Below are 27,854 nucleotides of genomic sequence, written 5' to 3'. Positions count from 1 at the left end.
TGGTTTTTGAGTACATTTATTTAGTCTTTGGAATGATATCTTTTGTAGTGAAATTGATTTCTACTCAAGAGTTGTTTCATTCTCTTTAATAACAAGATTGGAAGGTGTTTTCTTTCTTTCTGGCAGAATGAAATCAGCATGTCCTGGTGAAAGCTTAGGAAAGGTGTAATTGATGTATTTCTGGAATGCTGCCCTGGTCTCCTGCAGCTCCTCCTCCAGGAAGTCCTTCCAGTTGGTCATGATCCCCAGCTGCTTCGCAATGGACAGCAGCTCCCCCTGCGTGTTCACCAGCTTGTCCATCACATTGCCGAGAGTGGCCTGATGGGTTTTCTCTGCTTCTTGAAGCACTTCCTGGACCTCTTCTTGCTTCTGCCTTTGAGCCAGGCCAAAGTAGATATTCATTTCATGTTCTTTCTCCTTAATAAGCTGGTCCACATCCATCTTCTGATCCTTACAAACTGACACTGCGGTATTCACAAGTACCTCCATGGCCTTGCTACAAAAATAATACATATTTACAAATTAGGCGGATTAGCCACTAAAAACAAAGTGATTTTGTCTTAATTACAGACATATGAGAAATCCTTACATTGTGAGATGAGCCTCCAGCCTGAGACAGAAGCGTTCAGATGGCATTGGCTGTCATCAATCAAAAAACATGTTTTTGAGCAGTGCTGTCCACCAGCTTCCCTGCTGTGGGCCATGGTGAGGCCAGTAATCTAGTGTCTAATGGCAACTTCAGGGACCTGGGTCCACACTGCATTTAAAATGAAGAAATAGGGTCAGAGTTTCAAACTCTGTAGAGAAATTATTTCTTTATATCAATCCCACTGCTTACTTTTAGCCAGAGAGGAGAAAACTGTACACTCACAGGCTAGATTCTGCTTTAATATCAGCTTGATCCGAGCAGTTCCCTGGTCTAATCTAGGTTGATCTGAGCAGTGCTCCATGACAGCCACCTCACACTTTTGGTCTCAGGACCCTTATACACCCTTGAAATCATTGAGGAAGCCAAAGAACCCTTGTTTATATGCACTATGTCTATTGTATTGGCATTAACAGCATTAGAAACTAAAAGTGAGACATTTAAAAAAATGTTTAATTTATGTAAAATAAATGTATTATACATTAACAAATATCTTTTATGAAAAATATGTTTTCAAAAACAATAAACAATGAACATAAAATGGCATAATTTTATATTTTGTGCAGAACTCTTTAATATCTGGCTTAATAGTAAAAATGTTGGATTGTCATATTGTTTCAATCTGTTATGATATCATACATAACAAAACCTCTGAAAAACACTAGTATATACTCACAGGAGAATGAGAATGAAAAGACAAATAATGTCTTAGTATTATTAAGAAAACAGCTTTGACCTCATGGACCCCTCCTTAAGAGTCTTGGGGACCCTGAAGCCTTCTCTCTGGATCACATTTCTCTGGCTGTAATGTATGTGATTACATATAATTTATGGCAGTCAACCATACTGACCTCTTCAATGTCCAAGCAGGTTAGTGAGCGTTCTGGGCATGTGTTAACTCAATGACTCCTCAAAAATGATTCTATGCAGCAATTCTATTACTATGCCCTTTTTAGGAGGAAGACACTAAGGCTCAGAGAGGTTAAATAACTTGTCCAAGTTTGCTTTATTAGTGAAAGTGACAAAATCAGCATAGCAGCCCTGGTAATCTGAGTTTAGGGCAAATGATAGACTTCCAGTAGATTTCTGTAGTTAACCTAGTTTGAGCAGAACCTCGAGAGATTTGATAATAAAAATATTTGCAAATGTTGGATACAAATATTTATGGTTGTTAATAAAAATCCTTCCTCTCTGCCTCTTTGTTTAATCTGGCTTTTCTAAGATTCACCACTTTCCCTATCTTGTCTTTATTTTGAGATAGTCTTACTCTGTCACCCTGGGTAGAGTGCTGTCAACTTAACTTCACAGAAACCTGAGACTCCTGAGCTCCAGCGATTCTCTTGCCTCAGCCTCCCAAGTAGCTGGGACTATAGACGTGAACCATAATGCCTGGCTAGTTTTTCTATTTTTAGTAGAGATAAGGTTTCACTCTTGCTTAGGTTGGTCTCAAACGCCTGAGTTCAAGGGATCCTCCTCCCTCAGCCTCACAGAGTGCTGGGTTTCCAGGTGTGAGCCACTGTGCCTGTTCTTGCACTATCCTCTAAATTCCATCCTCCAAGATGTAATTCTCTCATTTTCTTTTTCAATTTGACCTTCAAACTTGAAAGATTTCCCAGTCTTAAAGTAAACCTCATTTACCCTTAGCTTCTCTAGCTCCTGTGGTATTTCTTCCTTTTCCCACCAATTGGATTATTTCCATTATTAATAACACTGGTTAATGTTTATTAAGCACATATTGTATCCCAGGGACTGTGCTAAGCATTTCACATGCACCATGTCACATTCAATTTTCATGATAACCCATGGAGCTGGTACTATTTTTACTTATGACCTATTATTCTCATATAACAGGTAAGAAAATTAAAGCTCAGCGAGATTAAGTTATTGTTCTATGTCACACAATTAGCAAGTCGGAGAGTTCCTGCCCTTAAACATTACCTGCTTCAATTTCATGAGAGGGCACTGTAAGTTTTCTGTCAGGAAGGTAACATGATGAAAGTAACTTTTTAGAATTGTTATTCAGATAATAGTGAGTGAACAGAATCTTTGTGGGGTGAGCTAGAGAGACCAATTAGTGTCATTTGCTAATATTCTAGAGCTGCAATGATAGAGGTGTGAATTAATGATGAAGGAGAGGGGTAGGAAGCAGAGAAAGGGATAAACCCTTTTTGCAAGAGGTATTTTAAAGTTACAACTGCCAGAATCTGAGACTGCTTGGATATAATGGATGCAGGAGGAGGATGAATCAGCACCAGTTTGCAGGTTGTCAGTGTGGGTCATAGCAGAATATTCGAGTGCTGCTGTGAGCCGTGTGCCCCCTCTCGACACTTTTAGGGCTCAGCCTGGGGTTTTATAAAGTCCTCAGGCTGTTGGCCAGGTGATGACTACGGTCCCACAGAGGCACAGGTCTGTCACAGGAGGCCTGTGCTTCTGCTGGCCAGCCCTGTTCTTGCCTGCACATGGGAGGTTTCATCTACAGGGATATTGGATGACTCCACTGAGCTGACCTTGGGAAACCTGATCCAGTAACACACATCCCAGGTGACTCTAGCTCCTGCCCCTAAGGAGAGTCCCCTTTAAACTCCCTGATATAGAAATCTGTTCTTGCTAAAGGAATCCGGTATTTTTTGGAATGTCCTTTCCAATTTTCCCACCCTGTCTCAGAGCCTGAGTCTTAGAACCTCTGGGTTCTACTCCATTTGGTTTACAGTCAGGGTGTCTCTGAGTTTTACTGTTGTAGAGCTGGAGCCAGGCTAAGGGGTGGGTGTGGTGCATAGCTAGTGTGGCCTGGAGTGCCTGTTTACCATCCCTTCTCCCCTGTGAAGCACAGCACTTAGTGTGGATACAACAAGCAGCCAATGAAAGTGTGAGTGAGTAAACAGGTGAAACAGATGTCATCTCTAGAACAGGCTGTTGTGAAAATAACACCAAATTCTAAAACCACTACATTGGAGCATTACAAAAGCTTCAAAATAATTCATACTTAAAAAGGATTCTTAACATGAGCAAACTATTCTCCATAGGAAAATAGTCTGTTGTATTTAAAATATTTTTCAATTTCTACAAATTAGTCCACTTCCATCCCCCCCACCCCTCCCATCCTGCAAAGAGGGCCTAGAATGCTTAGGCATGAGGAAGGGCTGTGGGGCCTGGGCCTGTCAGCACTTCTGGTTTTCCTTTCCTCCTTCAAAGGAAGTCCTGGACATCCCCTCCTTGATGTCTGAGGGGTCACTGCACACAGCGGAGAGAAGGGAAGGTGAGAGCAGCGTGTTGGGTCGGGAGGAGCATGACAAGCAGAGCGTTCAGCACTTGATCAACCACGTCACCTGCAGCATTGGTCCTGTCACAGGAGGTGGCTCACATGATTGGCCCCCAGCAGAAGGGACGGTAGGCACAGCTCCACCACCTCCAGCCCCTCTGACACGAAGTGAGTGTCTGTGCAAGAAGGTTCATCTCCCTCTTGTATCTTAGTGAGGCTGTAGGCTTGGAACTTGGAAGCACACACTGTATTTAAGAGTAACGCTGGACAGAAATGGAACTATTTTCAAAATAGTTGTAGTGTGTGTCTGCACCTAAACGATTTCAGTGTGATATTTTATAAAATGGGTTCTTAGAGAATAATAACATGTTACTAAGTAAAAATATAATCTATTATCTAGTGACCCGATCTTCCTGGGATGAAGGGGGAAAATGAAGCACAGAAATCTACACTGGCTATCGCTCTGTTCCCTTCTCCCTTTACCACCTTTACCAGCTCGCCTTCTCATTCTTCGGGGAGCCTGCGGAAGTGGCACAGGACACACTGCTCACAGGCCTAAAGAGGACATGAGTGGCCACCTCTCACTACTTGCCTGGGGGGCTCCTCAGTGTCCTTGTGTATGGCATGGCAGCACACTTTTAGCCCCCTCTCTACACCCGTCAGAAAAAGCCCAGGTCTTACAACACTGAGAAAAGGTGCTTCATTTCCCCCACTGACAACTTCTAAATTATTAAGGAATTTGATCCCCAAATTAATTTGTATGAAAGGATTGGAGCAATGTTGAATATAGCAGATCATTCATCTGGCTATTCACCAGCTATTAATCCATTTTCCATTAAAACTACAAGACTGTTAGCACTATTTCAATCAGCTAAAATGATTGTGTTTACAAGAAAAATATGTTCTTATTGTTTACCTGGGACATTGAGAACCCACCCTCCCTGGTCTGGCAGAGGCATTAAGGAAGTCAGTGGGAGCATCTCCAGAGGCCAGCCTCCAGCAGTGCTCTATCCGCCACTGGCTCCTGCCACTCTTACCAGCGGGGTCTCCTGCCTTCTGAGGCAGGTCAACTTCCCAAGTTCAACTTCTTCCAAAGACCTACTCATCACCGCGTATCCCACCCACCTTTTGCTTGATCCCACATGTCATTCGTCCCAGCCCGCCCATCCCTCATGTACAGCACCATCATCTCTTTAGTCCCTTCACATGATGCTGGGAAGGACCCTGACTTCTGTGGGCCACATCCACGGAAGGCACTTATGAGCTCTGGTGAGGTGGACAAATGCTCCAGGTAACTTATGTAACTCACACTTCTCTGCCCTAGAGCAGGTCATGTAATGAATGGAAGGTCACAAGTGTCAGTATCACACAGGCCGGGGTCCAAATTTGGGTTCTCTGTCACCTGCTTGTGCTGTGATTGTTGGCAGTTTGCTTATTTTATAAGACTCCAGGTCTTAGTCTGAAGATAAACAGGAAGACAGAATCCCCCAGGAAGGAACATGGGGGCTCTATAAGAGGCACACTCTACACAGAGAAAGAGAGGGTGGGCACAGGTCAGAAGGAGAGGGGAGCAGACTCTGCACAGAGAAGGGAATACGGGACTCTACAGGAGACACACTCGGCACAGAGGAAGGAAGAGAGGACTCTCGGGGGGTGCACATTCCACACAGAGGAAGGAGGAGGGGGCTCTAGGGGGGTGCACACTCCGCACAGAGGAAGCAGGAGGGGGATCTAGGGGGGTGCAAACTCCGCACAGAGAAAGGAGGAGGGGACTCTAGGGGGGTGCACAGTCCTCACAGAGGAAGGAGGAGGAGACTCTAGGGGGGTGCACAGTCCCCACAGAGGAAGGAGGAGGAGACTCTAGGGGGGTGCACAGTCCCCACAGAGGAAGGAGGAGGAGACTCTAGGGGGGTGCACAGTCCCCACAGAGGAAGAATGAAGGGGCTCTGGGGGGGGGCACAATCGCAACAGAGGAAGGAGGAGGGGGCTCTAGGGGGGTGCACACTCCGCACAGAGGAAGGAGTAGGGGGCTCTAAGGGGGTGCACACTCCACACAGAGAAAGGAGGAGGCACTCTAGGGGGGTGCACAGTCCACAGAGATGAAGGAGAAGGGGCTCTGGGTGGGTGCACACTCCACACAGAGGAAGGAGGAGGTGACTCTCGGGGGGTGCACAGTCCGCACAGAGGAAGGAGGAGGGGCTCTAGCGGGGTGCACATTCCGCACAGAGGAAGGAGGAGGCGACTCTATGGGGGGTGCACACTACACACAGAGAAAGGAGGAGGCGACTCTCGGGGGGTGCACAGTCCGCACAGAGGAAGGAGGAGAGGACTCTAGGTGGTGCACACTCCGCACAGAGGAAGGAGGAGGGATCTCTAAGGGGGTGCACACTCCACACAGAGAAAGGAGGAGGCACTCTAGGGGGGTGCACAGTCCACAGAGATGAAGGAGAAGGGGCTCTGGGTGGGTGCACACTCCACACAGAGGAAGGAGGAGGCGACTCTCGGGGGGTGCACAGTCCGCACAGAGGAAGGAGGAGGGGCTCTAGCGGGGTGCACACTCCGCACAGAGGAAGGAGGAGGCGACTCTATGGGGGGTGCACACTACACACAGAGAAAGGAGGAGGCGACTCTCGGGGGGTGCACAGTCCGCACAGAGGAAGGAAGAGGCAACTCTAGGGGGGTGCACACTCCACACAGAGGAAGGATATGGGGGCTCTACATGGGACACACACTACACAGAGGAAGAGACAGGGGACTCTACAATAGGCACACTACTAGCAGAAGAATGAAGGAGGGAGTGTACAATGGGCAACCTTCCCAAAGAGGAAGTAATAGGGGACTGTACTGGGGACACACTCCACTTACAGGAAGGGACAGAGGCCCACTCTACACAGAGGAAGAAACAGGGTACTTGGTAGAGGGCACACTCCACACTGATGAACAGGGGACTGAACAAGACACACACTCCCCACAGAGTAAGGAACAGGAGACTCTACAAGCCGCACGCTCTGGGCAGAGGAAGGAACATGAGGACTCCACCAGAGGCACACTCCTCAAAGAGGAAGGGATGGGGATTGCCTAGAAGAGGCACTCTCCCCACAGATGAAGAAACAGGGGACTCTTACAGGGGACACTCTCTGCTCAGAGGAATGGACAGGGGACTTTACAGGGGACACACTCCACACAGAGGAAAGTTTTCGGAGACTACACAAGAGGCACACACCACACAGAGGAAGGAACAGGGGACTGTACAGGGGGCACGCTCTGCACAGAGGAAGGAACAGGCACTCTACAAGGGGCACATTCCACATGGAGGTAGGGACATGGAACTTGACAGAGGGCACACTCCACACAGAGGATGGAACAGGGGACTCTACAAGGGGCACACTTCGCACTGAGGAAGGAACAGGGACTCTACAAGGGGCACACTCTGCACAGAGTAAGGGATGGGGGACTCTACAGGGGCCACACTTCCCATAGAGGAAGTAACAGGGGACTGTACAAGGGGCACATTCCACAAAGAGGAACAGGGGACTATACAGGGGGCACACTCCACACAGAGGAAGGAACAGGGCTCTACAAGGGACAACTCCGCACAGAGGAAGGAAGAAGGCACTCTACAAGGGACACATTCCACACAGAGCAAGGGATGTGGGGACTCTCTACAGGGGTATACTCTGCACAGAGGAAGGAACAGGGGACTCTACAGGTGGCACACTCCCCACAGAGGAAGGGACATGGGGACTCTACAACGGACACACTGCACAGAGGAAGGAACATGGGACTCTACAAGACACACTCTGCACAAAGGAAGGGACCGGGGACTCTACAAGGGACACACTCCGCCCAGAAGAGGGGACATGGGGACTCTACTAGAGGCACATTCCACACAGTGGAAGGGACATGGAGCTCTACAAGAGGCACATTCTGACAGACAAAGCAACAAGGCACACCCTGGATAGACCCCTGCACATGTGCTGTTAGCAGGGGCCAAGGTCTGGACCCTAGACTTGCCTATCTTTGGCTTTGTTTATGTTTTACCTGGGGCTGGAAACAATGATAACCCTTCCCAGCAGACTTTTGGGTTTTGGGGTTTTTTTTTTTTTTTTTTTTTTAATTTAAGAGATCCAATGTCTCCTGGGAAATGTTTAGAATCTAATCACCTTAATTCACAGTAAAGTTTTTTTATACATTTGACAAATTTCTCTTAATACTTAAGTGTTCTGAATACTTAAATCTTTCTGAAAGTTTACAGAAGGATAGAAGATCTACAGTAGCATTCTAAACAGTGGCCCCCTCCATCCACTGCATTAGTTTCTACAGATGATCTAAGGGACACAGGGACGTCACAGTGTCTAGCAGTGTTTTTCAGCCTTCTTTATCTTACAGCCCACGTGAACTCATAGCTAAACTTCTGTGGCACACTGAAATTATATTGATCAAAAAAAAAAAAAGAATATACTTACTCTGCTTTGAACTTCTTCAGAAAATAAATTAAGCAATGTTCTTTAAAATTTTTCAAGGCACACCTAAGATCCTCTCATGGTACACCAGTTGAAAATCACTGGTCTCGCAATAAGGTAGGGTGTGCTGCAGAGGGGTGTGGCTGGGATAAATTTGAATTTATTAGTTCAATAAATATTTAAAGAATGCCCACCATGCCCCAGACTCATTTCCAGGCCCTTGGGGAACAGCACTAAACAAAAATGGGTGTTCTAGTTGTATCCATTTAAACAGCAGGCACGGCAGCTCTCTGATCTCAGTGCCCTGACTCAGTAAGAGCTGGACACAGGAAACCTTCCACTCAAGGTGTGTTCAGGGAGGGGACCAGAGGCTCTGACAACAGGGGCAGCTCCTGCAGATGGGAAGGGGCAAAGGGAGAAAAGGGTCCCCCTTCCATGGCTCAGTGAGGGCCACCACTCACTGTCAACCTCCTCTTGAAAGCCTCTCATCTACCTATCCCCGCTTCACAATGATCTGCAGTCTGTGTGGGAGGGAGGTGACAGCCCTCCTCACTTCTCCTGCCTCCTCTTTATCTTACTTTTGGCGCAGGTCAGTTTTAAACGTTTCGAGAAAAATTTGACTTGTTAATTACATGCAATGGATCCATCTGTTAACTCAAGGAGCAAAGCAAAAGGAGCAGCCACAGAGCAGGAGGTGACTATGGAGGCCACGGTCTCAGTGGCCACTGCTCTGTGGTCTTGGGCAGGTGGCTCTGCATCTGGAAATTGTGTTTTTTCTCTTGCACTTGACAATTCTGGGCTCCTGACTGCTGTCCTTTCATCAAATGTTCATAACATACATGAAAATTGTTACCTTGGAATTCTTAAAATCAATATATGTGTGATCTGATTTACATAACAAATGATTAGTGATTCTGCACATACCCATGGCTGTAATGCATCAAAAAGATGTGGAAAGATACAGACTCTGTTTTTACAATGCTTATCCCCAGGAGCCCAGTAATTGGGGAGCAATGAGTCAGGACTTGCCATTTTTACATTTCCATAATGTCAATTTCTTTTGCATCATGTATTACTTATGTACTTAGAAAAAAGACCGATAACTAACATATCCATCACAGTGTGCGATCTAGATTAAAGAATATAGATTGACTTGTATGTGTTTATGGGAAAATATTTCTTTCCTCAAACTTTTTTTTTTTTTTCTTTCCTCAAACTCTTAAAAACAGGTGACAGAGAATGAAAAACACAATCTTCAGAAGAGAAATTCTCTCCTGAGAGAAGAGAGGAAGGAGACTGGATTGGGGATGAACACAAAAGCCGCTGCAGCCCTGACTTCCTCAATCTTGAAGCTGGGTGCAGTCCTTTGGTGTTAAGGCTACTATTTTTCTTTAAACATCTCCCCCACAATATGTTATGTATTTATTCTCTAGGTTTGGTAAATTTCATAATAAAAATGTAAAACCGGAAAACTGGACAATTCCACCTATGCACCTTAACCCTGCCCCCACGCCCCCAGGCTGACCGTGATGGAGAGTGACATGTGGTCTGCATGTGTGTTCTCTGTAATACCTTTTCTTTTCTTTCTTTCTCTCTTTTGTTTTGTAGAGACAGAGTCTCGGTAGAGTGCTATGGCATCACAGCTCACAGCAACCTCCAGCTTTTGGGCTTAGGCGATTCTCTTGCCTCAGCCTCCGGAGTAACTGGGACTACAGGTGCCCGCCACAACGCCCGGCTGTTTTTGTTGCAGTTTGGCCGGGGCTGGGTTCAAACCCGCCACCCTCGGTATATGGGGCTGGTGCTCTACCCACTGGGCCACAGGCGCTGCCTGTAATACCTTTTCTGGGCCTGGATTGCTTCCCCGGCGATCTTTCTCTCCTCAGCTCTGGCGTTCTGCACAGCCTCAACCTTCTCCCTGTGGCACTCCATCATAATTCTCTGGATTCTGTGGACCATGCGTTGTTCTGCAGCTGAGTGCTCTCTCTTCATTTCGTCATCCACATTTTGATATATCTCTGTCTTAGTTTTCTCTGCCATTTCCTTAAGCAATAACAAAGCAGGCTTAGCTATTACACATTTGATATTTAAAAGTGCACACTAGGCAGATATATTAATATAAATCATAATTTTACCTGTCTGATGCCAAGTGCACCTGTTAACACTGCTGATTTAAGAGATGAGTGTGTATGATGTGGGAAACTTTCATCAATAGTGACTGACACTGAAAATGTACAAACTATGCAGCATAAATATATAAGGATGGTACTGAAAGGGAATATACAGAAAGGAACACAGTTGGTTAGGAGTTAAGATTAAAGAGCCTTTGGGAGGGGCTACTGTCCAAATATTGTAGTGTCATATTCTCTTTATATATAATTAGAAATACATATTGCAATTTGACTTTAGTAAGTCAGTCCTGGAAAATGGCCCAAATAATTATTATGCCTCCAGAGAGTGCCCTGCGTAGGGGGAGTCTGAGCTCAGGTAGAGAGCCGTTGTACATTAATTGCAGTCGCAGAAGCCTGCCTGCCAGTCTCCACTGTGGCTAGAACATTCCAGCGCACTGGTATGGAAGGGCCCTTGCTCACTCCTGGAGGGAACAGGAATAGGTGCTCCATGGCTCCAGGAAGATCCTGTGGGTGGCCTTCCACCAAATAGAGAGAAAACACCAGTAAACCAAGACTTGTGGAAGAACAGACTCACTGACAGGTCTGAGGAAGTCTTGTGACCACGCTGGGAGTGCCCATTGACTGTGTGGGTCCAGACGCTACACAGTGAGAGGCAGGGGTCTCTGTGTTGAAGAGACTCACTGCCTGCTAGAGGAGGCCATCTAGTTGTGCAATGAGTGTTGTGACAGGAATACAGGTGAGAGGGGCAATTCATTCCATCCAGGTGTTACAATATTTTCAGTTAAAGGTAAAAAATGTTTATTTTAGAGATGACATCAAGAAAACATAAAAAAATTATTTCACAGTGAGTAGAAGAACTAGCCAGTTTCTGGTTTCATTGCGGGGTGTTGATTCTGGAGTCTTTCAAGAGTCATCAATTGTACAGTCTTATAACACAGTACCATGGGTTTTCTTCTTTCTTTTTTATTTAATAATTGCAGAACTCTTCTTTAAGTGAACTCTCACCCAGAGCGGAAAGGAATAAAAGCAGTAAGTTCTCCTGACTGAAGGCTATCCAACCCCAAGTGCACCCTTGCTGGGGCCCCAAGGGAACCAGCCCCATTTTCAGAGGCCCCCAGAGAGAATGCCCAGCTGAAGCTGAGGGCCAGGAGAACCCCAGGTTCTCAGGAAAACTGAAATCGCTCTAGACAATTAGTTCAACAATTAAAATATTTGTTAGACAGACTTCAGCTTTTTCAAGAGAAGAAAAATTTTCAACTTCTCACTTTGGTTACTCCAAGGGTAAAAATTTTTTTAAATGAAATAAACAGAAATCAATGTTAAGAATCTCTCCAGAGAGGCTTCAGTTCATGTATTTTTGAGGACCTTTCCAGGAAAACATTGGCCATTTAGAAATGCTACATTGGTTTTCTACACTGCTGAAGGCTTTGTCTCTTAAATTGCTAAAAAAATTTTAATAAACTACTTGGAATAGAAGTGCTTTTGTCTTTACAGCTTTCTCGCCTCATAAAAGAATATGAATCACTCTAACATCTTGATGGCCTAGGTTCAGCAAAGATGAACGACTGTACCAGGCTAAATGCTTGATATGACACTTAGTAACTGTTCAGGTTCATGGGGTCATCTGTCTCTGTTATAAATGACCCCAGATTGCTTTGGTTTTGAGATTAGTATTTGCTATTAGTGGTGCAGATTTTAAAGTTACGTGCCCTGGGCTAGGGCCTCTGCTCTAACTGCTGACGGTGAGCGTCTTTCTCTCACTCCTGGTTCCCAGCATCTAATCTACTTCAGCATTGAACAGTCAAGAAGCTAAGAGTGCGGGGTCCTGCTGTGAGTGAGCACCAGGCATCTGGGTGGGGACGGAGAGGCTGCCATGGCAGTAAGCCTGAGTTACTCTCTCATAGTCAGAGGACTTTAACTCCTTAGGGGATATTTTAACTTACTTTCTGGGTTTTCAAGTATATCCTCATAAGTGAGACTCTCATAATATATTTCTATTTGAATCACAGGATTTAAAAATAGCATCCTGGCCTTTTTTTGGCTGGGTTCTGAACTAGAATTCAAGAATTAAACTCTGTCCCTCTTTTACATAATGATTTAATAAAAGCAAAATCATTTTACTGCCTCATATAGCATGTGAGTGTATGTTTAAAGCTCCAAAAATAATGTAATAACCTATTGTACGGCAGTGTTCTTATCAATGTAAGGTGTCCCAACTAAGCTGCTTTTACTGAAATTTATTTTGAGCCCACATTTTTGAGATGTTATGAGAAGCAGCTTTGTGAGTATCATCACCACAGCTGTGCAGATGTGTCTGACAGGCACTGCTTTACACAATGTATTCCTCAAGAGAAGTTCAGGGCTCACAACCAGGAGTATCTGAGCTTCTTCTGAGTGCCTGATTTGCTTTCACTTCATGGACGTGGTGACTCCCAGGATTCTCTTTTGTGCCAGCTGCCAGAAAGCTCAAGGCCCAGTGAGTGATAATTGCACACGACTTCACACCTTCATCTTTAAGTTCTGAGTTCACCCATGATTTCACTGTATTGTCGACTTGGATTTTTTATTTCTTATTTTCCCTTAGCTTCTACTTTTTCATTTACTTTTTTATATTATTGCCTTTGAACAAGGGTGATATAAACACCTTTTCAGAATACGATCTGAAACGTTATTTAATAGCATGCATTTGAGACATGTCAAACTCCTAATACCGTGTATCATAGAAGAACCATATCTAGTGGTCTCTATATACCAGAATCTAATGATATATAGTTCTAGAAGAACTTGGTTTTCTGCCGTATATTGGTAATCTGCAATTTCAGCATGTGTAAGAATCACTTGGTTTACTGATAGGGTCTGCAGGCCAGATGGAGACCCAGGAGCTGCATGCTAAGATCCCAGAGGAATAGATTTATTTATCTATTTATTTTAAATTAAATCATAGCTGTGTACATTTATGCAATCGTGAGGTACAATGTGTTGGTTTTATATATAATTTGAAATACTTTCATGAAACTGGTTAACATAGCCTTCACTGCATTTTATTAGTTATTGTGTTAAGACATTTATATTCTACACTTAGATTTAACATGTACCCTTGTAAAATGCACCATAGGTGTGGTCCCACCAATTACCATCCCCACACCCATCCTCCTCTCTTCCCTCCTCTCCCCCTCCTCTTTCCCCTTCATCTTGGGCTATAGTTGGGCTATAGCTTTCATATGGAAGTGTGGGTACTTATAAATTAGTTTCAAATTAGTTTCATTTGTTTACATTGGATACCTTTTCTTCCATTCTTGAGATACTTTGCTAAGAAGAATATGTTCCAGCTCCATCCATGTAAACATAAAAGAGGTAAAGTCTCCATCTTTTTTTAAGGCTGCATAATATTCTATGGTGTACATATACCAAAATTTATTAATCCATTCATGGATCGATGAGCACTTGGACTTCTTCCATGACTTAGCAATTATGAATTGGGCTGCAGTAAAAATTCTGGTGCAAATATCTTTCTCATAAAGTGATATTTTTGTCTTCTGGATATATACCTAGTAGAGAAATTGAAGGATCAAATGGCAGGTCTATTTTTAGATCCCTAAGTGATCTCCAAACATCTTTCCAAAAGGAATGTATTAATTTGCATTCCCACCACCTGTGCAGAAGTGTTCCCTTTTCTCCACATCCACACCAACATCTATGTTTCTTGGATTTTGTGATGTGGGCTAATCTTACTGGAGTTAGATGATATCTCAAAGTGGTTTTGATTTGCATTTCTCTGATGATTAACGATGATGAGCATTTTTTCATGTGTCTGTAGGCCGTGTACCTGTCTTCTTCAGAGAAGTTTCTCTTCAAGTCCTTTGCCCACCCTGAGATGGGATCACTTGTTCTGTTCTTGCTAATATGTTTGAGTTCTCTGTGGATTCTGGTTATTAAACCTTTGTCAGAGACATAACCTGCAAATATCTTCTCCCATTCTGAGGGCTGTCTGCTTGCTTTATGTACTATGTTCTTGGCTGTGCAGAAGCTTTTTAGTTCAATCAGATCCCAGTAATGTATTTTTGGTGTTGCTTCAATTGCCCAGGGGGGTCCTCTTCATAAAGTATTCTCCCAGACCAATTTCTTCAAGTGTTTTTCTTGCACTTTCTTCTAGTTTCATGTCTTAAATTTAAATCTTTTACCCAGTGAGAGACTATCTTTGTTAATGGTGAAAGGTGTGGGTCCAGTTTCAGTCTTCTACAGGTCGCCAGCCAGTTCACTCAGCACCATTTAGGGAGTCTTTTCCCCACTGAATGTTTTTGATAGGCTTATTGAAGATCAAATGATGGTAAGTAGCTGGGCTCATCTCTTGGTTCTCTATTCTGTTCCATAAATCTACCTCTCTGTTTTTGTGCCAGTACCATGCCGTTTTGATCACTATCAATTTATAGTAGAGTCTGAGGTCTGGTAGCATGATTTCTCCTGCTTTGTTTTTATAGCTGAGTAATGTCTTGGCTATTCGAGGTTTTTTCTGATTCCATATAAAATGAAGTATTATTTGCAAGGTCTTTAAAGTATGACAGTGGTGCTTTAATAGGGATTACATTAAAATTGTATATTGCTTTGGGTAGTATGGACATTTTGACAATGTTGATTCTTCCCAGCTATGAGCATGGTACGTTTTCCCATTTGTTAACATCTTCAGCTGTCTTTTTGTTAGAGTTTCATAGTTCTTGTTATAGAGATCTCTCGTGTCCTTTATTAGGTAAACTCCTAAATATTTCATTTTCTTTGGCACTACTGTAAAAGGAATAGAGTTTTTGACTGTGTTTTCAGCTTGACTATTGTTGGTATATCTAAAGGCTACAAGATTTAGGAGTGTTGATTTTGTAACCTGAGACGCTGCTGTATTCTTTGATCACTTCTAAGACTTTTGTAACTGAAACCCTGGGGTTTTCCAGATACACAATCATATCATCTGCGAAGAGTGAAAGTTTGATCTCCTCTGACACTATATGGATACCCTTGATCACCTTTTCTTGCCTGATTGTAATGGCTAAGACTTCTATTACAATGTCAAAAAGCAGTGGAGACAATGGGCAACCTTGCCTGGTTCCTGATCTGAGTGGAAATGATTTCAATTTAACTCCAGTCAATACGATATTGGCTGTGGGTTTGGTATAGATGGCCTTTATCAATTTAAGAAATGTCCCTTCTATACCTATTCTCTTCAGTGTTCTGATCATGAAAGGATGCTGCATATTATCAAAAACTTTTTCTGCGTGAATTGAGAGAATCATCTGGTATTCTTTATTTTGTTTATGTGATGAATTATATTTATAGATTTATGTATATTGAACTAGGCTTGAGACCCTGGGATAAAACCCACTTGGTCATGGTGTATAATTCTTTGATGTGTTGCTGGATTCTGTTTGCTAGGATCTTATTAAATATTTTTGCATCAATAGTCATTAGAGATATTGGTCTATAATTTCTTTTCTTGTTGGGTCTTTTCCTGGTTTGGAGATCAAGGTGATGTTTCCTTCATACAGTGTGTTGGGTAGTATTCCTTCTTTTTCTATATTTTGGAAAAGGACAAGTAAAGTTCCTCTTTAAAGGTTTGGTAGAATTCTGATGTGAAGCCATCTGGTCCTGGACTTTTCTTTTTGGAGAGATTTTGGATAGTTGATACTATTTCATAGCTTGATATAGGCCTGTTCAAAATTTCCACTTCATTCTGGCTAAGTCTAGGAAAGTGGTGTGCTTCCAAGTATTGGTCTATTTCCTTCAGATTTTTGTATTTCTGAGAATAGAGTTTCTTGTAATATTCAATAAGGATTTTTTTGAATTTCTGAGGAGTCTGTTGTTATTTTGTCTTTACCATTTCTGATTGATGAAATTAGAGATTTTACACTTTTTTTTCCTGGTTAGGTTAGCCAAAAGTTTATCTATTTTATTGACCTTTTCAAAAAACCAACTTTTTGATTTATTGCTCTGTTGTATAATCCTTTGTTTTCAATTTCATTTAATTCTTCCCTAATTTTGGTTCTTTCTTTCTTCTGCTGTGTTTGGGATTGGAATCTTCTTCCTTTTCCAGTTGCTTGAGATGTCCTATTAAGTTGTTAACTTCTTCTCACTCCATTCTCTTGAGGAAGGCTTGCAATGCTATAAATTTCCCTCTTTGGACTGCCTTTGCGGTCTCAGAGATTCTGGTAATTCATGTCTTCATTATCGTTTTGTTCCAAAAATTTGGTAATTTCCTTCTTAATGTCATCTATGAGCTATCACTCAACATAAGGTTCGTTTCCATGTTTTTGTACGAGTATGCAGATTCCTGTTGTTACTGAGTTCAACTTTTTTTTTGTTTTGTAGAGACAGAGTCTCACTTTATCATCTTCAGTAGAGTGCTGTAGCATCACACAGCAACCTCCAACTCCTGGGCTTTGGTGATTCTCTTGCCTCAGCCTCCCAAGTAGCTGGGACTACCAGCGCCCGCCACAATGCCTGTCTATTTTTTTGTTGTAGTTTTGCTGAGGCTGGGTTTGAACCCGCCACCCTCGGTATATGGGGCCAGTGCCCTATCCATTGAGCCACAGGCGCTGCCCTGAGTTCAAGTTTTATTCCATGGTGGTCTGAGAAGATGCAAGGAATAATTTCTATTCTTTTAAATTTGCTGAGGTTAGACTTGTGACCTAAGATGTGATCAATTTTGGAGGATGGTCCATGGGCTGATGATAAGAATGTATATTCAGTTTTGTTAGGATGGAATGTTCTGTAGATGTCTGTTAAATCCAATTGTTGAATAGTTAAGTTTAAGTCTAAAATTTCTTTGCTTAGTTTCTTATGGGAGGATGTATCCAACACTGTCAAAGGGGTGTTAAAATCTCCAATGATTATGGTGCTGGAGGAAATCAAGTTGCTCATGTCTGTTAGAGTCTCTCTCATAAATTGAGGCACATTCTGGTTGGGTGCATAAATGTTAGTTGAAATCTCATCATGTTGAGAGTGTTGTCCTTAACAAATATGAAGTGACCATCCTTTTCTTTCCTTACTTTTGTTGGTTTAAAGCCTATTGTATCCATGAATAAAATTGCAACACTTTCTTTTATCTGATTTCCATTTGCCTGAATTATAGGTGACCATCCCTTCACCCTTAGTCTATATTTATCTTTTAAGGTAAGATGTATGTAGCAGATACCTGGCCTGAGTTTTTGTATCCAGTCTGCTAACCTGTGCCTCTTTAGAGGACAATTTAAGCCATTCACATTAATTGAGATTACTGATAAGCCTGGTAGTATTTTGGGTATTGAATTTTTCAGAAGTCCAGTGGACATTTTTAATCCTTTCACCACTGTGGAAGTTGGAATTTGATCAAAAGTTTCTGAATGAGTTTACTTTGGTGGTAGAGCATTGTGCTTATCATTGTGGAGGATGGGTCTGAGAATATCCTGGAGAGCTGGTTTAGTTATGGCAAATTTCTTCAACATGTGAATGTAATACTTTAAGTATTTAATTTCTCCATCATAAATGAAACTCAGTTTAACTGGATACAGGATCCTCGGTTGAAAGTTACTTTGTTTTAGGAGGTTAAAGGTGGATGACCATCCTCTTCTAGCTTGAACAGTTTCTGCAAAGAGATCTAAAGTCATTCTAATATTCTTCCCCTTGTATGTTAAGGCTTTCTTACGTCTGGGTGCTTGCAGAATTTTCTCCTTCATATTAAGTTTGGCGAAGTTAATATAGTGTGTCTGGTAGATGCTTTATTTGGATTGAGTTGTGCTGGGGTTCTGAAACTGTCTGCTGACTGGATATAAGAATCTCTTGCCATGTTTGGGAAGTTCTTGATTATCTCTTGGAGAAGAATATCTGGGCCTTTTGAAATAACCTCGTCATCTTCAGGAATTCCTATAAGGCGAATATTCATTTTTTTCAAATTATCCCACAGCACTCTGAGAAAATGATCCAGTTTTGCTCTCCACTTCTCTCCCTCTTTGAGCATTTGGGAGTATTCAAAAGCTTTGTCTTCAATGTCAGAATTCCTTTCGTCTGCCTGCTCCATTCTGTTACTGAGGGATTCTACTGTATTTCTTATATCTTGGAGGGCTGCAAATTCTTTTCTCAATGTGTCAAAATCTTTGTTGATTTTGTCTTTGAAGTCATTGAATTCTTGAGACAACTTTTGAATTATTCCTAGAATTTCTAATTCCAACTTTACTTCCATTCTGTTAATCTTATTTGCCATCCAAATTCTAAACTCGATTTTTGACATCTCAGCCATTTGTTTATGAATGTTTATGAATTGGTGTGTCCACCTTGTCGTTCCTTGGGGGATTGATCTACTCTGATTATTCATGTTGCAAGAGTGTTTCCACTGATTCTGCCCCATAATTATTTTTTACTGTTTGGCTAGATGAACAGGTAAGGTGAAAGTGGATTGGGGGCTCCTAAAGTAGTGATTAGCCAGCCCTTTGCCCAAGAGCTGGGACTGGTGGCTGCAGCTTTTCCCCTACAGCTTTGCAAAGGACCCGTATAGTACTGCAGCCTGAGACACTGGAGACCTGCTTGGTGTGGTGGGGCTAGGTGGCTCTGTCTTGTATTCAGCTGGTCTCTGGCCAGACCTAGTGAATCAGTAACTCTGGTTTGAAGTCTCAGCTGTGGAGAAATACAAGCAAGTAAGACACCCCACCTCTCATGGGCAACAGCTGAAAAAGGAAAATCAAACCTTCCCACAACAACACAACCAGGATACCACTTTGGATGGTCCTCTGTTGATTGGCCCAGGTCAAGAGTTCCAAAACAATTGTCCCAGTCAGCACGAAGTCTCAAGTGGGAGAGTTAAAAAGGTGTCCAGCAACTTGGCTGGCAGCTAGAGTTTGGCTCACTCCAGTGCTCCATGGAAAGCCCACCCAGGAAATGAGTTAGTCCAGGAAGGTTGATGCCTCCTTCTCCACCTTGCACCACTGTCACACCCAGTCACTAGTAACCCCGCAAGGCTGTGGCCCAGATCCCTCCAATGAGCAGATACTCCAGGGATTTGCACCTGTCTGAGTCACAGGGAGATCTATGTCTCCTTGGCCAGGCCACTGCACTCGGCCACCAGCCGGGAGGGGGAGCTGAAGACTAACAACCTTGGGTGCTTAATGGAAGCTGGGAGTGTCACTCAGTTCCAGCCCTGCCCCAGATTGATGTTGCTGTCACTTATATTCTCCTGGAATTTGCATTCTGGCCTGGCTGTATTCCACTGTGGGCCAGGAGCTGTTTGAGTTCACAGAAACTGCAACGCAACCCTGCCCTGTGCTGTTGCCATGCCAATTCTCATGGAGCTGGTGTCTCTGCTGCACTCTGTGTTGGAGTGGGCATGGTTAGAGCTCACAAAGGGCTTTCAGTTCCTGCCCCTACCTGAGCAGATGCCGCTGCCATGCCTACTTTTGTCCCACCTACTCTCTGCTGGGGGTCAGGTGCACCTTGGGCTCACAAAAGCAGCAATTCTGACTCAGCCCCAGGAATAGATTCTGATGCAGGGGATTTATAGGTACTCCTTGAGAACTGATTACTGATATCCAGGCAGTCCCTGGGTTACAAATGAGATGGATTCTGTAGATTTACGCTTAAGCTGAATTTGCATGTAAGTTGGGATAGGTACATTCACCTATGACCTGTAAGAGCCCCATCTGTAAGTTCAAGATAGATGTCAGTCAGATATATCTAACTTGGGGGACTGCCTGTAGATTTAAGGGGCTGAAATAACAGCCCTGCACATCACTCTTAGACAAGTCACTCTTTCATATTTAGGAAATATCCCAGAGATGGCATAAATATAAATTCCCAAACCCTAGACAAATTTTTCAGAAAGATTGATCTCCCTCTTTTTCTCTGTAAATTTTCTTAGGATATATTTCTACTAAAGCAGTATACTGGGTGCAATCAAACTGCTCAGAGGAAGACTAGGATGTGAGCCCCTTGAGACAGGCATCACATCTTCCTCACATCTTCCAGTGCAGAGGGGCCCAGGTTGGAGTGGTTTCTGGCTGTTCATTACACAGGGTCCTTGAGCCCCCTTTAAACTGCTGGCCTGGGAGCAGGCCAAGATTTGGTGGGTCTGTGGGGGAAGTGACCAAGCTGAGCAAAGTGACAGAGGGTATGGAAGAGGCAATTATCAACCGACAGAGAAGCCTTTCTGTTCTCTCATGACAGTGTGGCCATACTGGGACACAGCAGCTGAGCTCCAGGTCTCTCTGAGATGTGCTGCATAGTTTTCATGTTTGCAGCTCAAGTCAGGGACATGCCTGGGGCTCTGCACCACCCCACAGCCCCTGGGCCAATCCTGGTGGGGTAGGGCTGCAGCTGAGCAGGGAGCCCTGTGGGATCCACTCTTTTGGACTCCTGGGCCAGTGTCCTTTCCTGCCAGCAGGTCCCCTCAGGGCAAGGACAACCTGTTTAATCTCATCCAGCAGATCTAACACATGGTGTTTATTGTTGAGACAATAAACAAATAGACTGTAGTTTCTTAGCTGCTTCTTAGTTATTTTCTTGAGTCAGGCCAGATGTGGGGCTGCAACTCTGATACTTTCCTCTAGTCTCTGCCCCGGCATCATCATACCTGCTCCTTACTCTGTCCTGTCCTTCCCTGGACAAAATGTAAAAATAGCTATAAACCCTTTTCACTTGAGCAGGGTTTATAACTGGGGTGCTGGACTCACAATAAGTCGGGGGCTTCTGCGTGGGTGGCTTGCTGCCTACCAGTGTCTTATGCTTGAATAGGTCCTAAGGAGAAATAGTCCCCTTCATCTCGTGACCTCTGGCTTTGAGTCGTAAGAGGGACTCAGAAGTCTCTCTTGGAATTGCAATAAGTGCGAATTTAGGAGAAAGAATAGAAACCAGAGAGCCCAAAGAACAGCCCACTTCATCTCTGTGACAACTATCATCTGCGTAACTACTGAGTCCAGGCCCAAGCTGGGCTCCAGGGTAGCATGGGGAGGAGACAGACACACCCCAGCGACAGCTGCAGTTATTCAGTGAAAATAATGTTGACTGCTCTGAAAGACAGCTAGGCATCATGGGCAGAGTGGGAGGCAGGGCAGGGCTGGGCTGGTCAGGCAAAGCCTCCCTTGGGAAGAAGGCTGCAGGCTCATCACTGCTTGGCTGCTGAGCTCAGTATCTTCTGTGAACCTCCAGGGCCTTCCAGCTGACTCCAGGAAACACGGACCTAGATTTTATGCTATTATCTTTTTTCTCATTCCCCGACCAACCCAAGCCCTTTATTTTAACTAACTTAAGTACTTTTTTAAAGACAATAAGTAAGCCACCATAAATACCTGTAAATCTCTCTGATGTTCCTCTTTCAAATGCTGAATTTCAATTTTGTGTCTGTTATTTGCTTCCTCAAGTGCTTTCTCCACTGCTTCTTTCCTGAGTTCACTAGCCTTGGAAAAGAACAGTCCAATGACCTGTTAATACGTAAGGACAAGCACGGGGCAGCTCATCTTATCTGAGGTGTTGGTGAATCAAATTTTCAAGTTTCACTGAAAATTAGCGGCAGCCATGGGCCCCAAATGTCTTGCTCCTTTCCCAGTTCCAACCTCCCACAGCAAACTGGCACTATAGCCAGGGCTGCCCAAGCTTATCCCCACCCTGAGCTGACATTGCTGGTGGCAGGGCAGCTTCTCTGTGAGGAGGCTCTGGGCAGTCTTTTCTCTTTGTCACTCTATTCTTGCATGGCTTACTAGCACAGTAACATATGTGCATCGTAGCAAATCTGGAAAATGCAGAGAAGTGAGCAGATGCACAGAACTAGTGGAGGTGAGGACTACCCAGAGCCTCTGCATCAGATCTGTAGACTGTTCTGAAGACCTTCACTTGAAGAGAATACACAGTACACAGGACACATTCACATTCAAATGGAGGACTATTCACAAAAGCATCACCTTGTATTAGGATGCATAACTGATGCTCACAATCAGTTTGAATTTTATTACTGCTAAACGTAGATAACTACTAAGATTTTGAGATATACAGTATTTCCCTTTGCAGTAGAGTATTATACATTCATAATATTTCCATACCATGCTTTTGCTGGCCTTAATACTAGATAATTTCAATACTATTTGCTGTAATGTCTACTTATTAGAGAAACTTCGACTAAGTTCTTTTAAGTACAGTAGCTGGTCCTGCCCACAAGGAGCTTTAAATCTCTCAAGGAAGCCATTTATGTCATTCCATCTATGACTGAAGAAGTGGGGGCTGTGAGGTGAAGGCTTTGCTTCAGTTTGGTATCTCAGACCCCACTGCAAGCCCTGGTATTCTAACTGCCCCTGTGGCCCTCAGCAGTGCCGTGGATAAGGCATCAAGGACTCTGGAGAGAGGGGAGGAGAAGGGAAGTAGGTCGCTTTAAAGCATTTAAAAAGTGAGCCCTGTAAATACCTGTAGTCCATGACCTGGACTAAGGTCATGACATACTGCACAAATGGGGGGGGGGTCTATATGTTAAAGATTAGGTCTTAATAAACAATTACCATCAAGAATGTCTTCTTAGTTTTCTTTTTAGTTTTGGATTTAGTCAAATGAGAATAAAGGGAGCAGGAGACACCCATACAGAGAGATGATTCAGAAGGAGGAAATTCCTGATGACTCTGCCTAGGCAGCTGTGTAAGCCAGGTACATTCTTCCAGGAAACCCTCTCCACAATGCTGCAGGAAGGCTATTATTCCTCTTTGACAGACAAGAAGCCAGGACTGTGTGTGTCCCAGGTCCCGCAGCTAACCAGGATCCAAAGTCAGTTCTGCTGACTTTGCAGTTTGCTACACTGAGTGATTGCTTCAGACAAATCCAGAATGTGAAAGAACCACAAGGATGTTTTTAGACAGATTTCTAATTTCTTTTACCTGAGCCCATACTTCAGCTTCTGCTTTTGCAATACGTTCTTTGAATACAGCCTCTTGATATTGTTCTTCTTTATTCAGAATATTTGCCCCAATATCTGTATATTTGAAGAGAAATGATCACAAATCTCCACAGACTCTCTCTCTAGTTATTTATGAGGGCTGCCCAGATATGTCAACCCTTTCTTTAAAGATAGCCAGTGAAAGATGAGTGTTTCCCTAAGTGACAGGGAGGGAACCCAGCACTGTTGGGTAGACAGAGCAGGTCATCCCCTAGTCTCACTGTCCACACAGTAGTTGGGGCAGGTAAGTGAAACAGATGCCACACAGAGGGGCATATTTTGTACACCAAAAGTAGAGTGGTGAGTGAATGTTCAGGAGATATTTGCACATACGCAGCTCTCTTGCCCTGTTATCTGGGGACTGGGCTACTTTCATCAGCAGAGAGAAATCCATGCCCTCTTTAACACGTGACATGCCTCTCTTCAGTGTGTGGGTCTGCACAGGTTTAACTGCTTCAGCTGTGGAGCGAGCTAAGAGGCAGTAGCCAATGAGCTAATTTGATTTCCAAATAATAATATTCCCAACTAGATATCCATATGCAGAAGAATGGGAATAGACCCTTATTTCATACTGTATACAAAAAATCAAATCAAATTAGATGGAATGTAAATCTAAGACCTGAAACTATGGAACTACCAAAAATAAAAACATTGGGGAAATGCTTCAGGACACTGGTCTGGGCATAGACTTGTGAGTGATACCCTCACAGCACAGGCAACCAAAGCAAAATTGGACAAATGGGACCACATCAAGCTAAAAATCTTCTGGATGGCAAAGGAAATAATTAACAAAGTAAAGAGAAAACCCACACAATGGGGAGAAAATATTTGTGAACTACTCATCTAACAAGAGACTAATAAGAATGTATAAGGAACTTCAACAATGCAATAGGAAACGATCAAATGGGCAAAGGATCTGAATAGACATTTCTCAAAACATACAAATGGACAACAGGTATATGAAAAATTGCTCAACATCATTAGTCATCAGAGAAATGCAAATCAAAACTACAATGAGATATTATCTCATCCCAGTTAAAATGGCTTTTATCAAAAAGACAGTCAATAACAAACATTGGTGAAGATGTAGAGAAAGCAGAACCCTCATATGCTATTGGTGGAACTGTGTATTGGTACAGCCACTATGGAGAGCAGCATGGAGGTTCCTCAAAAAACTAAAAATAGAACTATCATATGACACAGAAATCCCACTGCTGGTTATACATCCAAAGAGGGAATCAGTGTATCAAAAAGATGCCTGCACTCCCATGCCTACTGCAACACTATTTATAATAGCCAAGATTTGGAATCAACCTAAGTGTCCATCAACAGATGAATGGATAAAGAAATTGTGGCATATATACAATGAAATATTATATAACCATAAAAAATGAAATCCTGCCATTTGCAGCAATATGGATGGAACTGGAGAAAATTATGTTCTGTGCAATAAGCCCAGCACAGAAAGATAATATTGTTTTTAACATTTAGCTTTACATGTGGGAGCTAAATATTAAAAATAATTGAGCTCATGGAGACAGACAGTAGAATGACAGTTACCAGAGGCTGAAGAGGGCAGCAGGGAGGGGGCAATAAAGTGAGGATGGGTAATGGGTGCAAAAATGTAGTTAGTTAGATAGGAAGAATTTATGCCTAAAGTGGGATTCCTTAACCCATTTGATAGCACAATAAAGTGACTATAAGCAACAGAAAGTTAGGGTATACTTTAAAATAACTAAGAGCAGCTCAGTGCCTATAGCTCAGCAGCTAGGGCACCAGCCACATACACCAGAGCTGGCGGGTTTGAACCTGGCCCAGGGCCTGTCAAACGACGATGACTACAACAAAAAAATATCTGGGCCTTGTTGCTGGCATCTGTAGTCCCAGCTTCTCGAGAGGCTGAAGCAAGAGAATCGCTTAAGCCCAAGAGTTTGAGGTTGCTGTGAGCTGTGATGCCACAGCATTCTACTGAGTGCAACATAGTGAGACTCTGTCTCAATAAATAAATAAATAAATAAATAAATAAATAAATAAATAAATAAAATAACTAAGAGGGTGGAATTGAGATGTTTCTAACCTCCCAAAATGATAAATGCCTGAGGTGGATACTCCAATTACCCTGATCTGATAATTCACCTGGCATGTCTATATATACAACTATCATGTATCCATAATGATTAAACTTTTTTTAATCATGTAAAAATTAAAAATTAGCCTTTGAGAGCCTCCATTTCCTCATCTGTAAAAGAGGATACTGGCCCGACAGGGGCTCACACCTGTAATCCTAACACTCTGGGAGGCTGAGGCAGTGGATCCCTTCAGCTCAGGAGTTCAATACCAGCCTGAGCAAGAGCAAGACCTTGTCTCTACTAAAAAATAGAAAAGCTAGCTAGGTGTCATACCAGGCACCTGTAGTCCCAGCTACTCAGGAGGTTGAGGCAAGAGAACCATTTAAGCCCAGGAGTTTGTGGTTGCTGTGAGCTATGATGCCACAGCACTCTATCCAGGATGAGACTGTCTCAAAAAAAAAAAAAAAAAAAAAACGGAAAAAAGAAAAACAGGGAGGGATACTAATAGTACCTACTTTACAAGTTACAAAAATTACATGTGGTTAGGTCTTGATGATAGGGTTCCTAAATTACAAAGCACATCTGACCTTGCAGAGTGAGCACAAATGAGGCATTTGTAGACATGAGCTGTGCCTGCCCAGCACCTCACCCCAGGTCTCCTGGTCTCAGCGTCCAGCCTTCTCAGCCTCTTTACCTCCTTTAGGCCACAGCAAATGGCTCAGGCACATACTCAAGTTGCTCAACCAGGCTTTTCCTGGGAATTTTATACAAGGATGTGAGGAGAACATAACTCGTTTTCCTCTGGGATCTCCAAGATGGAAGTAGTAGATGCTTAGAGCTATCTGCACGCCCAAGCCTCCTTTCCTGGCTGCTGGACTGAGCCTGAGTGCGCAGTGGGCAGCTGAGCTGGATCCAGGCGAGTGCGCCTGTGCAGACTGCAAGCTTGATGCCCAGTCAAGGTTTCTGCTAAAAGGGTTAAGGAATCCCACTTTAGGCATAAAGAATTAATCATTAAGTATATCGATAAGTGGAAGTATGCTCTTCTGGGGGTAAAAGTCAAATCATTTTGGAGATTACAAAGACTAATTCATACTAAGCATTTACGAAAAGTTAAAATCAGTTTAGTATTGATATTTTTCAATAATGATTCCAATTTGATTTCTTCTTAAATTTTTTTTTTTTTTTTTTGAGACAGAGTCTCACTTTGTTGCCCTTGGTAGAGTGCCTTGGCATCACAGCTCACAGCAACCTCAAACTTGGGCTCAGGTGATTCTCTTGCTTCAGCCTCCTGAGTTGCTGGGACTACAGATGCCTGCCACAATGCCCGGCTATTTTTGTTGCAGTTGCCACTGCTGTTTTAGCTGACCGGGCTGGTTCGAACCTGTCACCCTCAGTATATGGGGCTAGTGCCCTACTCAATGAGCTACATTTTTTCCCAGTCCTTCTTCTTAAATTTTAAGGTTTTTTTTTTTCAAGCACTCTCCATTTTCTAGCTTCTTACATTTTCAAATTATCAAGAGTGAAATCAAATCACCCTTAGTTTATTTACAATGTTAAAGGAAGAGAGGATCCGAGAAGTATTTTGAAAGTTCTTAGGAAAACCGTAGTAGAGCTCAAAATCATACTGAAAATTTTTGTGGGGATAAAAGAGAGAAGGAAACCTGTATTTACAGTTTGATTTGGTTGTGTATTATATACTTATATACATGTATGATATATTTTCATTCACCAATTTATCAGGGTATTATTTAGAGATATTTCCTCTCCAACATATATTAAAGATGCCCTACTATGGATAATGGCGAAAAAGAACTCACATTTACAATTATGCACTAGTCTTTGTAATAGGCACAAATTATTTCATTAAAGCCTCATAACATCCTGCAAGACTATTAATATTCTTATTTACATATAAGGAAACAGGCCAAGAGTAGGCACCCTGCCCAAAGCATACAATTGGTAAGTGAAGAAGCTGGATTCCAACCCATATTCTTTTCTTTTTTCCTATTGTTAGTAGAGACGGGGTCTTGCTCTTGTTCAGGCTGGTCTCAAACTCATGAGCTCAAAGGACCCTCCTGCCTTGGTCCATATTCTTTTCTACAGATATCTCTGTAGGGACAAGCAACTTTGAACAGGGAAAAGTTGATAAAAGTTTATGTAACTCAAGACTCACAAATAATGCTATGAACTGTTAGAACAAAAGAAAACAATAGTCACTTACCCAGTATATCTTTATGAGTGTAAAAGCGTGTTTTAAATGGCTTGTACTCATGAATCCGTTGGAAAGTTTTTTCCAAAGGGGCTGGTGGTATTATTTTATTACAAACAGCACAGCAGACAAAGTTTGTGTAATTAGAATTTCTAATCAT

General features: G+C 43.0%; 1 protein-coding gene across 1 annotated transcript; it reads right to left on the bottom strand.

Moving 5' to 3' along the window:
• C5H6orf163 (chromosome 5 C6orf163 homolog) lies at positions 1 to 27,854 on the bottom strand. Its single transcript, XM_053590935.1, has 5 exons — positions 27,707 to 27,854; positions 23,358 to 23,452; positions 21,792 to 21,899; positions 10,206 to 10,408; positions 1 to 496 (listed from the first exon to the last, which is right to left on the bottom strand). Exons 1-5 carry the CDS (start codon positions 27,852 to 27,854, stop codon positions 61 to 63), a joined length of 990 nt encoding a protein of 329 aa, XP_053446910.1. The 3' UTR covers positions 1 to 60.

The sequence above is a fragment of the Nycticebus coucang genome, chromosome 5 (assembly GCF_027406575.1).
Source record: "Nycticebus coucang isolate mNycCou1 chromosome 5, mNycCou1.pri, whole genome shotgun sequence".
NCBI lineage: Eukaryota > Metazoa > Chordata > Mammalia > Primates > Lorisidae > Nycticebus > Nycticebus coucang.
This window is presented reverse-complemented; position numbering and strand designations above follow the sequence as displayed.